Source organism: Balearica regulorum, chromosome 2 (genome assembly GCF_011004875.1).
Source record: "Balearica regulorum gibbericeps isolate bBalReg1 chromosome 2, bBalReg1.pri, whole genome shotgun sequence".
In the NCBI taxonomy this organism is placed as follows: Eukaryota; Metazoa; Chordata; class Aves; order Gruiformes; family Gruidae; genus Balearica; species Balearica regulorum.
Window position 1 is genome coordinate 123,020,898 of NC_046185.1, and position 15,616 is coordinate 123,036,513.

At 41.9% G+C, this 15,616-nt stretch overlaps 1 protein-coding gene across 1 annotated transcript in view; it reads right to left on the reverse strand.

The window, feature by feature from the left end:
- The window catches only part of CMTM8 (CKLF like MARVEL transmembrane domain containing 8), a 36,791-nt gene extending 34,654 nt beyond the window's left edge, over positions 1-2,137 (reverse strand). Inside the window, exon 1 of the mRNA XM_075745739.1 lies at positions 1,786-2,137. Within this exon, the coding sequence (XP_075601854.1) occupies positions 1,786-1,956 (171 nt within the window). The 5' untranslated portion in view covers positions 1,957-2,137. The remainder of the gene's footprint in view (positions 1-1,785) is intronic.
- Between the last annotated feature and the right edge of the window lie 13,479 nt (positions 2,138-15,616).

Sequence of the window (15,616 nt, forward strand, 5' to 3'; positions counted from 1 at the left end):
AAAGCTGGTAAATGTGTTCTCACTTAAGTACTTATGAAACTTAAACTAAAGTTGGCTCTAAAATGTCAATATAAATGGACTCAAGTATCTCAAAATGGTGGCTGAAGAGTCATAATTATTCCAGGAGTCAGGAATGGCTGACAGGAAACAAATTCCACCTAAAGCCCATCATCACTCTGTTTAGAAAGGAAAACTACACAAATATTATCACCAGTCAACACAGACTAGAAAGCACACTTCCAACAAAGAGTAAGTAAGAGCCTGTCTGTGCCCTGTCACCATGTAGCTCAATGCAAGTATAGCTGATGTCATGTTCACAGTCAGGCTGAATATACGTTCCAGCAGGGGTTCGGAAAAGCCTTGGGTGCCTGTCTAACAATCTACAATGGGATCACTCAGATAAAGTACAAAAAAGTTTATAATTCTGTTGTAAGTAGTTACTAAAAATAATGGAAAAGCAAGCAGCTTTTCTTTCAAAATCTAAGGCTGCTTTATTTGCAGATCTACCACAACCATGACCCTGAAGCATGCCCTGTATTTAACAACTAAAACAAGCCTACAACCACCTGAAGACTGCCAGAATTCCCAACCAAGCCAGCATACAAGGTACCAGGTGGTACCAGGCTCTGACTTTACATACTCACTGCTAACTTGCCCACACAGTGGCCATCCTCTCTCTGACAGTACTGTTCCTGCCATAGGTCCTACACCACATGTCTGCCCAAAGCTTTGCTTGGTTATTTTAACTTTGAAGTTAGCAAAACCAACAGTCATTCCACTGTTCTGATGAAGCACAATGTTTTCAAGCCTTGAAAATGAATCTGATCAGATAAGTTAATCCTTCCAGCATCATCAAAGCAAAAACATCACACAGGAAACAAAAAAAAAATCAGTTGGGGCAACCAGCTCTTTAAGTTCCTTAACTATTAATAGTGTAGATGAGCAGACTTAAAAGAAATATACTATTTTTAAGCAGAGATGTTGCATATCTATTGCTTACCACACTGAGAGCAAACAGTCCTGTAGAGGGATCCCAGCATTGCGTTGTTCACTGTCTACCACTAAGACAAGTGACTAAACCCCATAATGCCTGGCCGTATGTACATTTGTTTACGCCTTATAAAAGTACCTGCAAAAAATAAAATTGCTACCAAAACCAAAAAGCATTCATTCATAGTCTGCTCTGCACAGGTGTATCTAATCACTAAGGGCATAAGGAAATGTTTTTTATTGACCTACAAAATGAAGATAAGTTGTCTAATTGACTCTCACATCATGCTTATCAGTGCATTATAAACTATAAAACATATACAACCAATCTAGTTAAGAACAGCCTCCAAAAAAAAAAAAAAAAAAAAATCAGTTCCTGATCAGCCAAAACCCATTTTTCCGTTACAAGAGGTGATGGTACCACAAACACTGCAGGAGTCTAAAAAGACTGCATGTGCCCTATATTACTTTTGCATTTGTCGACAGTTTCCCTCGGGGCTGGAGCGTTGTGCCTCCTTTCCCCCAAGCCGCCCTTGTTTCCAAGCCGTCCCTTCCCTCCGCTTCACCTGCCGGTACGGACCCATGGAAGCCGCATGAGGTGATGAACTGAGGGGGACACAGCCCAACCTCCAAACCACAGCGGGAACTCTCCACAGCGGTGACCCGAGAACCTGCTGAGCGCCCTGTTCAGGGCCGACGCTCCCTCACCCCTCCGTAGAGCCCCTCCGCAGAGCCCCTCCGCGCACCCCCCAGGCCCAGTTCCTCCATGGCCGCCGCCTGCCCGGGGTCACTCACGATCTCGGTCACCATGAGGAGCCCGGGCAGGGTCCGCAGGAACTCCCTGTCGTAGGCGAGGGTACTGGAGCTGGCCGACAGGTTGGCCGTGAAGGAGCTGCTGGTGGTGGTGACCGTGTGGGACCGAGGGCGCGGCGGCTGCTCCTGAGGCGACGGCACCGGCGGATCCATCGTCGGCGCCGCGGGGCTGTCCCGCACCTCCCGGCCAGCCCGGAGCCCAGCGGCGCGGCGGAGGCAGGGGAGGCTGACGCCTCACGGGCGGCGGGAAAGGCGCCGCCACCCGCCGCTTTGTGTAGCCCCGCCGCCGCTGGCGGGCAGCCCCTCGCCTCAGAGAGGGGGGAGGGTGCTGAGCTCCCGGCCCCAGGCGGAGAGGCGGGTCCGGTGCGGTGCCGCCCGCCCAGAAGGCCGCCCAGCCGGCCGCCCAGCCTTCCCGCAGCTGCCCCTGGGGCGGGAGCGGGGCTGCTGCCTGACGGCGGGCGGCAGCCCGCTGAGGGGGGGCGCTGGGGGCCGGCTGCCAGGGCCAGTGTGGGGGATCGTGGCCCGGGGTGATGGTGCAAGGAAAGGCCCTCTGAGTAGGTAACATGGCATCCCTCTGAAACCATCTCCTTACTTCTCAGACTTTCATACACACAGAGGCCTTGGGACCACGTCTGCTCCCAGTGTGGCCGCGAAGCTGAGCTGAGCCAGCCCTTCTCTGGAAAAACACCCCACAGGAAACCATGCTGTAGCCTTACGGGTGGGCATGGTTTGGGGGGTCCAACCCCAGCCACCTGCCATCGTCATCCATCCACACCGTCACCCCTGGCTCCACAGGCAGCAAACATTGACAGGAGACGTGCTGGTGCTGCAGGTTGTTGTCCCCACTGGCCGCCATTGCTCATCAGTGGCACGCTCTTGGGAGAGGAACCACTGCAAAGTGCCGTGGGCAGGGAACGAGAGGCTAGGAGATAGCACAGCCCTCTCAGAGCTGGAAATGGGGATTTAGCTGGGATCTGCCAAACAACCAAGAGTCTCCATGATGCAAAAGACTTTTTAAAAGCCATGAAAGTCACTGGAAATGGAAAGTATGAGGTCATTATTTGCCTACTACCTGACAGTGCCGAGCTGTTCCCTAACCTGTATTTTTTAGTACTTTTCCAGTCTTAAGTGTCGCCTGTTATAAACAATCATTTCCGGGTCATTTAAGAGCTTCTAAAGTGATCTTCCATTCCACAAAAAGTATGGTGTTTCAACAACAAGCAAGCAGGTTATAGGGGTTTTTTTCAATGTTCAGAAATTCTCATTAGCAAAGCATTTGCATGTGGCAGCTCAGTAAAAATGAAGTGTTTTCCATATGTGTAGTGGCTATTGTCCTCAAATTGTTTACTGCTGCTCTCCCACTGCCTAACAAAGGATGGATTTTGCAGTATTACCTTTCAGCAAAGGAGTGAATCAGCTGGGGAGGGTGGAGGAGGATAGCAGGGTTTCTCCCAGAAATACAGGAAACGTGAATTACCCAAAGGAACTGTTTCTTGTGCATGATTGTGCCTCTGCTCGCAGTGTAAGTGTGTCACAGTGCAGGCTCCATGGGCTTCATGGAATATGTGTCTTGGCTCAGGGTCTATGGAGCCTCCACGTACTCATAGGCACTGGTGACTTCTTTATTTCAGACGGCAGAAGAAATGTGGCAGAGTTTTGCGAACATAAGCTGGAGGTCATCAGAATGAGATGCCACCACTCAGCATGATATGATATATAGATCATAGAATTTCTTTGTGAGAAAAAAAAAAAAGACCATGAGCAAACCACACATTCAAACTGTTTAACACAACATCTCAATCATGAATGAAGAATTTTACATTTTTTTAGCAAAACCATAATTTTATTGTGGGGTTGCCAACATTTCTGTATTGGTTGCATTCCTATTTTATCCCTTTCTCTTAAATAAGAGCTGACACCTTAAAGGAACAGAACACATCTGTGCACTGGTCTGTTTAGAGACCTGCTTCAACTGGTTTGCAAATAAAAAGTGCTTTATCTGATTGTTCAGCACTGCCAAGCTTCTTTCCAATGCCAGAGCCACTTTGAGATGCCCCTATTGCTGTTCGTGAGGATCCATTGTAACAGCATTGATTTTTTTCCTCTGAACGACTTGTCTTTTCAGTTCCCCACCTGTAAGATTAGTAAGTAAAAGTGAATAAATGTGGGGTTAAAATTCATGCCAATAGCAAAATTAGCACAAATTTCATAATGGTTTGAGTCATTCACATCACTTTCCCTTTGAGGGCTGGTTTATTTTACGCTGGATGTACATTCTCACCATATTTCCAGGACATACTTCAGTGGTCTCGGTTTTGATGCCTAATCTATTTATTTTGCTCCCTAAACTTCTGGACATCAGTGTTGTTTCTCTTTCAACATCACAATCAGAGCAATAAATGTCCCTGCTTTTGATCTGCACATCTATCATTTAAACATCCCAGGTCCTGTGGGAAAAAAAAAGTAAAACAAAAGTACAGATAAGGAAACATTCATCTTCTGTTTCAACTATATTAAATGTATTAATATAGGATAAGTTTTCAATGTCTGTTGTAGAGGTCTAGTATCATGACTAGTTCAGCAAGAACTGGATCTGGGCAACTTCTCTGAACACTGACTGCCACTCTGACTTCCTTAGCACATTTTTCTCCAGCAAATATATTCGAAGAGTGAGTTTCACTAAAAAAAAAAGGGCAAATGCTCCAGAAGGTTTGTGACTTCACATTTTGAATGTTAACTGCGAGCCTCTAATTTTTTGTTTTGCATCCTTGCACTGAAGGCTAGAACTGGAAAGCCTGCAGGGACCATCTGAGCTTAGCTAGATTTTTTTATGTGTAGATAGCATCAGAAGCAAAATAATTGAATGCTGCTGCTTGAACAATCAACCTTTTATTACAGAACTGCCAAGAGAGAAGGTGGCCCATTTTCTATATTTTAAATTAACCTTTCAAGGGAAGGATTGGTGAGGCTTTTAAACACCAGGCAAGACTGTAACCTCTGCTTGTCAACTACTATAATGAAGTAAATTGTGATTAGGAAAAAAAAAGGAAAGTAGTTTGGTGAAGCCTTTCAATGTAAATGTTTTAGTAAAAGCAAAATAGCTGATACAAGTATTATCACTTTTTTGAGTAAAGGGCATATTCCTGAATGTCTTGATATCTGATTAACAGATTCTTCCATTTAAGCTGGTTTGGTTCTCAGATCCTGGGGTATGAACATTTTTGAGGTTACTGATCAAGCTCTCTAGAACTACCTTTTTAGCAACAATCTGGCTAACTGGAAGTGCTAATTAAAGTAGGCTCACAGGCCCAAGGAGCAGAGCTGACTGGAATTTCCTGAACTGGTTTTCTGTTTTTGAAATACAGCTTCCCTCCCCCTCCCCCAAATCCTAGAATTTTCAAATATCAACATTATTCAGACTTTTTTTTAGGTAAATAAACCAAGAAAACATATTAAAGGAAAGGTGATTGAGAGTTTTCACTGGTCATCAGCAGATTTAAGCCAAAAGCAAAAATGTAATGTTTTTAAACCACCTGGGAGTGATCTAAGAAAGCTAAGGGAACTTATTCTGAAGAGGACAAGAAAGGAATTGTACTTTCTGTGGAACCTAGGTCATACATAAGGAACATGGATTCGTGTTGGATGTCTGGGACAAATATTCTTGCCCTTGACATCCCACTGCGCTAATCTGAGGATGAGATATTTTTAGCATTAAATCAAGAAATGTTTGGAATATTTCCTAGTGGCTTTTTAGAATCAGTAAAGTGTAGGTTTTGAGCTACAAATGTATTTAAGTAAATAATTAATGACATACATTACTCTTTGGTGGCTTGTGACCATATGAAAAAGCTTATTTATACTAACACAAACCAGAAATACTTGATTTGTACTTTGGTAGTGACATGCGCTATAGGCATGCCTAATGATTATTCAAGGTAAATGGCTCTGTGTATGAACTGGTATTTTGCAAAATAAAGATGGTTTTCTTGATCAAGATACTTGGATCTTCTAATGTTGGTGCAACAGAGAGAGAGTAGATGAGATGCCCATATTTTCAAAATGGGTATTCTGCAAATCTGTAGGCGATCTGTGTTTGTACATGGGGTTACTGAACACGAGGCTAGTTTGGTTTTGCAGTTTGGCCACCAAAATTAATGAACATACAATCAATACCAATATGAAACTACAGTCTGAGTAATGACAGATACATAAGTTACTACTCTAGTGCTGGAAAATGCCAAATTTAGCTGTTTATGAACTGTACTCCTTTTTTCGCAAATATTTCTTTCTTTACATGAAGTTTACTTGAATTGTATGGACAAAGGCCTGACTGTACACATGCAGATATTTTACCTGTCAAAAAACTGTCTTAGCACATATGCACCGCCATACAGAGAATTAACTCCATGCTGTTCACAGTAACATACTGACTTTAAGATTTTCTTTTTTTTTTTTTTTTTTCATTTTTGAAACCCATTACCATGACACTATGTAAACTGTTTGGGGATAGAGACCGTGCTAAGAAAAGAAATCACAAAGTATTTAAGCCATGTATTTTCCGTGCATTAGCCTTTCACCAGCTGTTTTATCTGCTCTGGGAATCTAAAAATCCCTCCAAGCCCTAAAACACAACCACGTCTGAGAAACTGTGCTGAGGAGAAATTGCTTTCTTCCTCCAGAGCAGATTTGTGCTGAGAACACCATCCCTGCACGCTGTATACATATGCTTAACTTTGGGGCAGAGAGAGCACATCTACTCAAATTAAGGGAAGAGTTCATAGTGAGAAGTGTGAAGTCTACATACAAATCTCAGAATGGGAGTTGTGGTTTTCCTATTTTGGGGTCAGGGACCTCAAATCTGTAATGCACGTGCAAGAGTATGCCCATATTATATTTCATAGGCTGCTTCTCAGCTGTCCTCAGCTGTCTTTCTCTGCAGTGAGCCTGCAAACGCAGCTCCAAGCGCAGCTGGTGGCCATGCCTTCTCACACCTGCAAATCACAAGTCACCTGAATACTCAAGTGTCCGGTGTCATGTCATGTGAGGAGCATGTCCTGATAGGCTATGCCTTCAGCACACTCATAAATACTTTCATTGGGGTCACCAGCCCTCCACAGACCTTTACTCTGGTACAAATACATACTAGTGATTACAGTACTTGAGAATATAAAAGATTTCCACTGAAGACATGTATGTTTTCTGCTCATATAGAATGGTACTTTCCTAAGTGTTTATGTAAATCGCAGCAGGTAATGTTTATACAGCACCGAAGCGCAGGGCAAAACAGCTGGAGGAAAAGATCATCTTCAACAATTGTCAATGTCATATTTGCTTTTAGATAAGTAATGAAAGATTGAACAACTCCACCATGGTTTCATCACAGCATCATCCATATGACTTCACAGCCAGCTCATAACTTCTGGCATCAGCTCGCTTGCAGCTTAGCCCTGAAACAGAACAAAAAACCAAAGAAGTCTCCCTAGCACAAAACACAGTCAAGTTCAACTCAAAGCAGGACACCGAGGTGCAGGCACCAGTGTTTTAGAATATACAGAACACTGCTCATGACTATAAATAATGACTGGATGGTTTCATAGCATTAGCATTACGGATATGCACAAAACCAGCATGCAAAGCTGCTGATACCTGGTTAGTCTTGTGTCAGTGCACAACAAAATAGCTGTAGTGATGCAAGACACTTAGTGCATTCTTCTGCCCTAGCTTCCTGAAAACAGCTACTGCAAGAGAAATAGGAGCCAGGAGAACCAGAAGATAAATAGGAGAGAGAATGGGGTTTCTATTATGGCTGCATGTATTTATGGGGAACAGAGTGTGTTGTCTGTTGCCAGTCTAGCAAAACCTGCCGCGATTTTTAAATGAATCAGAAAACCAAATTTTGTTAAATTTCTCATATTCTGCTTTGAAAATCGCAGGCTTTGGGCTACGTGAGAACGGTGCGTGGTATCAGACTGTAGAGCAGTCAGAGGGTGGATGATGGGCTGAATTTTGGAGGGACTGGGATTTCCACAGAACAAAGGCTTATCCCAATTATGACATGTCTTGAGAAAGCTTATCCTGTCAAGTCATTTAGCACCCTACTAACTAGCTACTGAGCATGGATAATGCTTCTTTTCTAGATCAATGAGGGAAAAGAGAATTTCAGAAGAAAGGAAGGTTTTCATTTGGGGATTTTAGGAGACTGGGAGAAGAGCTGATAGGAGTTAGGCTATCTAAGCTCTTTGAGCCATGAGAAAAACATACCAAGAAGGATTTTAGTGCAGCTAAAATACAGCCTTTCTACTGAGGGCAACCTCATTACCTAGGTATTTAAATTATGTGAATTGGCACAGACCTGTGGTTTGCAGTATTAGACTTGGAGTAAGTAGAGGCTGCTCTGAGATGGATGTGGCTCTAATTACTAAAATTGAGGTGAATTCAGTCCATCATATAGTTGTGAATGTCTGGCTTAATGCTGAGAGACAATTCTGACATGAGATTTGTTATAACACAGATGTCCCCATAATCCCCACAATTAAAAAGCTTCGTTTCCTATGAACTTTGAGGTTGGCACACTTTAATGACCAAGAAAGTTCAGCCTCCATTGTAAGTGCTCACTGTAGTGGGGGTATTTATAAGGTCAATCTACTTCCATGTAGCTTTTTTTACTGAGAGACTATCCTCAGTTGGCACATTTTCTTGGCATTTATAAGAATTTGACATCTTTTGGTACTCTTCTACTTTGTCACGTTCAGCTGGAATTGACCAATAGGTTAAAAGACTATGAAGGAAGATGAGGACAGGTCGTGTGATAGCTTAACCTTCATCTCCTCAGCACATCAGAAAACTAGTTTTATATGTATATATAAATATGCATATACACACCCAGACATATCTATATAATTAAAAGAATATCTCCTAGATCAAGACAATTATTTTTAAAAAAAGTAAAAAAGTAGTCACTAAATATATCAAATACATGATGTTCCAAAAGCAGTGTGGTTCTCTGAATATGCCAATCAAATAATTTCTTACTTGCCTTCATCACAGGGATTCAATCAGAGGCTCAGAAACAAGCTGTATCAGTGTGTGCAAATGAAGGTCATGCATCAAACTGCTGTGCTTTCTTTTTAAGTGATGTTATGATTACTATTTCAGTGAAGTACTAATCAGGGAGGTCATATTTTCATGATTCATTGTTCAAGCAGGCAGTAGAAGGAAAAGCATCAAAGTTAGCAAGGATATATTCAAACCAGGTACTACTTTGATGAAATCTGAGATTATTTCTTGCATACAAGCATCCTTCTTGTGCTAGAAGCCTACTTTTCTGGCTGTCTGAATTCACTAGCAAAGGATTTCTTGATGTAATTCACAAGTAAGAGATTCACAAGTAAGGGGATTACTTAAGTTCATCAGTGCTGAAATGCGGGAATTAATAAATTATCTTCATAAATAGCAATAAACAACACTGGGCTACTTTAAGGGGTATTTCAAGGTATTTAGTTGGAAGATGAGTTATAGGTGACATCCTCCAGCCTGCAAAAGTACTCCCATCCGTAAAGCAACTGCATGTAAGGCAACCAGCAGGAAGAAAAAAAACACAGATAGAAAGGGGGGGGAGGGGAAAGGAAAAAGAAAAAAAAGATGCTGGTGAAGGCACCTCTACTGCAAAAACAAGTATTCAATTGCATCTTCTTATAAGACACGGTAGCTGCGAGGATGCATGAAAACTGCCTCTCTAGGAAAGGGGAACGGAGGGGTAGCAGGCCCACAGTCTACCGCATCTGAGTGCAGGTTCACCTCAAAATTTGGGGAAGCGAGGAAAAGGCAGGACTGGAAAAATTACATCCCCCACATACTTGCTCTGTACGTATCCCTGCCTGGAAAAAGAAACTGCCATTTCACACTATTTCATTAATGTGATTGCAAATAACTTTCAGCAACCGTGAGCGGTAAGATGAGTGACAGTGAGAGGCGTAGTCTCTCCATTAGCACTACACAGAGAAGCAGCCCTGTGTATGTGGTAGTGAGTCCCCTGGCGTAAGTTGTGCTAAAAAAAGCCATCATCACATTATAATCAGTCAGCAATACTGGACTAAAGGAAATGCACTAGGCCGTGTTTGCTCAAAGGCAGTACAGAAAATAAAGAATTTGCCAACCCACACCACCACCAACCCCAAATGCTCCAAATCTGTATTAAAACGCATATGAAGATCAGCAATTTCTTGAGATCTGCCTACTGGATTTCAATATATTTTACTAATCATCTCAAGCCAGATAATGCTTTTGAAAGCAAAATAATCTTTCCAACACTATATCTAGCTATGCAAAGACTTGTGACTAGGTAAGCCCAAGAAAACTGCATTGAATAGAGCATGTTAACACTAATACTTCAGAACTTAAAGCAGACTTGAAAATTAAACATTTTCTCTGTTCAAGTGTTATCTATGTGTGTGCATGCATCTCCTTTTTTAAAAACATGAATTTAACACAGAGCAAGCAGTCCTGGGGAGTGAAGTCGCCTGTTCTTTGGGACATGTTCAGTCAGCAGTCCCAGGAACTTGTAACAGCCCAGCTGAAATGCTTTCTTTCATCCTGACTCAAGTAGGCTGCCTGGAATAGTTCAGGTTCTCTGCTTATTTACCCTATAGCTTCTGCAACAATCACTTTTTAGTGATGCATTCAAGAGGGACTCATCCAAGGCCTGATTACCTGGTGCAGAGTTCCTAGTCATGAGAATGATTTTGAAATCAGTCTAGTCCAACTCAGTAATTAAAACAAGCTACCTGGAGATGAGCTTCTCAAATTTCCCCATGCTGAGAATTCCCGTTCTATTTCCTAAAAATCATCTGTCCATCCAGTCTGGACCTAATTACTGTTCCAACATTAGAAGAGCAGAGATGTTTAAACCTCCCAGTATTTACTTACCACTCCTCTGCTTCTGTCTAAAAGTGATCATTCACAGAAGCATTTCACCATAATACTTAAAAATTCACAAATCATGTAACCAAGTCCCCTACTCTTCACTTTAGGACTGATTACAGTAGCAATGAGAAAACCAGTGGTGCTAGTAGAAAGCTTGTACACAACAGACAAGTTCTCAGGTGGAAGAAACCAGGAAGATTTCCAGCCCACTTGGGGGTCAGGACCTATTTTAGATTGATAAAAATGCATCAGTAGTGTCCCTGGAGCGTTCTTGCTCCATTTCTATCATTTAACCTCAACCTCTGGTAACACCAGGCTACAGCTGCCAATAGCATTACAATTCTTTGGTTGTTAAGATCACATAAAAAACCTTAATAGCCAGGATTATGGATACCTTGCTGTTACTGGGGCTCCCACTTCTAGCTCTGAACCTGCAATTCCAAGAGAGAAGGAAGAAAATTCCCTCAGAATTTCGGGAAGAACACATTGAGGAGCTTTGCTTTGAGGGTCTCTCTCTCACTCCTTAGTCAGACCTCATCCTGCTTAGTTTAGCTCTGAGAAAAATCACAAACTGATGAAGAGGTAGACAACACTTCTGATTATTTCGCACTTGCAGCATGTACACGAAAGAATGGGGGTCTTCACCCAAAGGAGGTTGCAATTATTTCTCTGACCAGCTGTTGCCAGGCATTCTCATCACTATCTGTGCATTTTTCTGAACTCTCATGATCCCACTGCAAAGTGAGTAGAGTCCATATTTCCTCTGTATAACCTGTCTGGAGTGCATGAACAGCATATTTTTCTCATCTCAAGAGTTTCCCATATCTTTCTTGGAGGGTAACTTCAACAGCAATTGTTACATCTCAGTGCATTTTGATAATACCAAGTGTGCTTCTGAAATGTCTCTTGCACTTGAGCAACTGCTAAGTTCTCTGAGGAGACATTTCCCAGCTTTTAGTTTTGAAGAGAACATTGCTACACCAAGCTGTTACCATGAAGCTGTGCCTGGTACAGAATGACAGGACAGAAGGGGCTCGAATCAACTCTCAACAGCTTTGTTTTCACTCCTCCGGTATTTTAGTGCATGTTCTTGCATTACCAGCTCTTGCATTGGTTAAAACTGATTTGGTCTCACTCCCTATTCTCCGACGAGTGCAATATTCTGAATTCTGTTCCCTCTCTCCTCCATACGTAGTATATACAAGTTACGCTTACTCGTTCCTTGCTCTTCTCTCATTTCTAATCTGATTGCTTTCAGAAAGCTAACTGCGCCTGCCAGGAAACACCTCTGCTGCTCGACGGTACCCAGCACCCTCAAGCCAACCACACTGTATTTTAGAAGAAAAGCCACACCTGGAAATTGTCATACTGGGTAACTGCACCTTCCTCTGCCAGATGGTTAGAAGCAGCTGAATTACAAGTTTTAGAATATATCTGTCAATAACGTAGAGTCATGTATAAGTTGGAGACAACATTTCTGAGGAAAAAAATTATTTGAATGAGTATGATAATGAAGTACAGTACACATAAGCGTAGGATACTGTGCCTGTAGAGTAGGAATACGCTAGAATCAAATTAAGCAGCTTTTGCCACAATGTTTAAGCACTCTGGCTGGGTGTAGATCATTGCTAGCTACCCAGATTTTGGTGTGATCGCATATTCTAGAGTCTTAAAGCTGCCTGAGCAACTGCACCAGGGAATACCATCAAGAAACACTTCAGCTTCTGCTGTTTTTAAACAGTGAATATATAAGTAAAGATACAAGTGGCAGAAGGATTAAACCCAACAGCATGAAAGTTTGGAAGATCTTATTCCACACTTAACCTCTCTACTGGGCAACAAACATAAGACAAGGCTAAATGCAGATGGCAGTATGCTGATTTTTTTTGCTGTGCTGGCTGAAGCTCCGGGAGTAACAAAAGGTATTGCTTCTCTGTCGTAGCCTACAGCCTGAAAAAAATGCAGATGAAGAAAACCAGAGGATAAGACTAAACACAGACAAGAGAAGACTGGCATGACTAAATGCTAGTGCAATTATCACCTAACTTGAAGCTTAGAGAAAGTTATGCTAGTGAAGTCTACATTAAAAAACCAAAACAAAACCAAAACCAAAGCATCTCTGTCACATTCAAATGCAACTCCGCACAGCAAGTAGAAATTAGAAAATTCCCTAAACTGGGTTTAAATACACCTCTAAAACCACTTGTACAAAAACTGGGCTTGAATCCAAAGCACAGGCACAGCCAAGGCTGTCTCTGCTCAGCTATCACAATACAGAGCAGCTTGCTTTGAGCTCACTGTGCTAAAATGCTTTCAAGTGAGCATTTAGAGCTTTCAAAATCATGTATCACAATACATGTTGGTTTATCCTTAATGCAACAATATAGGAAGCAGGTACCACAGAAAAGAATAGCATGTTAAAAAAATGGCTTACAGTTACTGAGAAGCTTTGATGCAAGTATTTTGTGTTTGAAGTTTGCATTTTAAATACTAGGTAATGCTTCATAAATGTCTCTATATTACTATTTACATAGATCTGGAACCCAGCCAGTGCTTGCTAGCAGATTTGGCTTGCTTTCCAGTTCTCTCTAGCCTTCAAAAAGAAAAAAAAAAGGCAAACTAAAAATCCCCAAGGCTCTACTTTCTGAGCCCACCACATGCCTGTGCTCAGTAATCATCAAACCGAGATAGTCGCTAAGTCCTCAAAACAAACTATTCAGAAAGAATCTGTCATAGAGAGCTGAAGTATGTTTCTGTGACAAGAATGTGATGTGGTAGTTTTGCAATTTTTAAAATGGGGTTTATAATGAACGTGGATTTGGAGAAACAAAGGGCAAACTAGTTCAATTAATGTCATTATTATTTTCACCTAAACATGGAATACGCACTATTTTTTACAAACACGCCATTTCAGAGCTTCAATGACCGGTAGCATAGATATGCTATTATTCCCCTAAAATAATAGTAATGTTTTCAATTAACCCAAGGTGACTTACTGCCATCCCAGAGACCGTAGGGTGGTCGGGAAGAGATCTGTGCACTAGCTTCACAAACAAGCAGCTTTAAATGAATGGATGGACACAGGTAGTGCAAAGGGAGCTGAACATCGGGCCTCCTGCTGGCCTAGATGTGCAAAATTCCCAGCCTCTTACAAGGCTTACTTACAAACGTTCAATAAAAGGTAGGCAGGGGTTTACCTACATACAGATGCGTGTGCATGTACATACACCTACCTTTCGATAGGAAGAACATTTCTTAAGGTTCACGACAAAATAGCACATACAGGTGCAGCTACATAAAGACGAGAGAGAAGCTGGAATAGGTACGAAAACAAGGTGAAAGAGACTAAATGCCTCCAGATGACAAATGCAGTGTAGCAGTAAGAAGCAGCGCTAACATCACAGAGTGCAATATGGGTTATATTGAGCAGACTTCGGCAGTTACCCCCACCTAAACAATCAAGACTGCTCACAGGTCAGACCTGTGCTTTATTTATTATTCACTAATTCCTTCAGCATGAGTTACAAGAAGGACATACATTTAAAAGTAGTAATTCACACTGTATCTAGCAATTTACTGAAATAATCAACATATGGTTCCCAATGCTCCCTGCAATTACCCTTCACATCTCTAACACAGATGCTGTAAGGCCATAGGTAAAGATAACAAATAGGTAAATTCAATTTAGACATGGGAAACTCCGACAGAGATACCATTCTGCTGGGTGTCACCCTACTAGTCTCTTAAAATCCAGTTCTGTGATTGCTTTCAATAAGAGCAGGACTAGACCGATAGATTAAGAGTACCTGAAAGCGCCTAACCAAAGCATGTTGTCAGGAATCTGAAATCAAGTTAGAACAGACTGATAAGATAACCAGGTTTCATTTAATCTGAATGCCAAACACCTCTCCTTTGCACACGCTGGGATTGAAGGCAGATACTCTTCTCATCCATTATTCAAAATAGAAGTGTTACCTTTTAGTGCTCAGATTTCTGTCAGCTCGTGGCAAATCCCAGGAGAAAACTCCATGCAGCCAGGAGACAGGCAGAAGAGATACAGTTTTACACTTTCCAATAACATATAGTGCTATGTTTTCCGGGACAACATTTTATTTCAGCATTAGCCAGCCCCTGTGATATCTACGTACTTCATTCGTATGACTCCAGACTTACAATGAAGTCCAGGGTGGGAGTGTTATGAAGAAGCATCAGCACAGGTGATTGGAAAACAACCTCTTCTCTGCCATGGTTCCTGTATCTCAGAGCCCGCCTGGGTGTTATTTACAGTCAGATGATCAAAGACACCCAGCCTGTAAGCACTGATTTTGTGAGAACACACCACCCCTTCAGAAGGTGACGCCCATATGAAAAACTTATCCATCCTAATTCTCTTGTGATGGTTTTTACTTTCCTATTGACTCGGACTTACTAGAATTAAAGGCCCTTTGGATGGTACCTTTTAGATACCTACATATTTATTCTACTAGTTGATTTCATACACCCTTAAAATAAATCAATTTGGAGCTGAAAGTACAATGAGAAATGAACTAATGGCTGAAACTCTGTCTTAAAATTAGGAATAAAATGCATCTAGTCACAGGTTTGCTGGGCAACCATCTTCACCTGTCAGAGTACCCCTATCTGTAAATGAGGAATTAGGACGTTGCTCTTATTTTATCTTATTAAATGCTTTTAGGCTTTTAGGTAGACAGTGCATTATTCACCAAAAAACCCTCATACTTCTTTCGCAGTATGGTGCCCTACAACTAAATAGTAGACTTTCCTTTTCCTGATCAAACACTTGTGACACGTCCCACCCTTTTAGCTGATGAAAAAACCTGACAAAACTGAGCACAACGTGCTCTCATCATTTTCCAGGCTCTAGCAACTT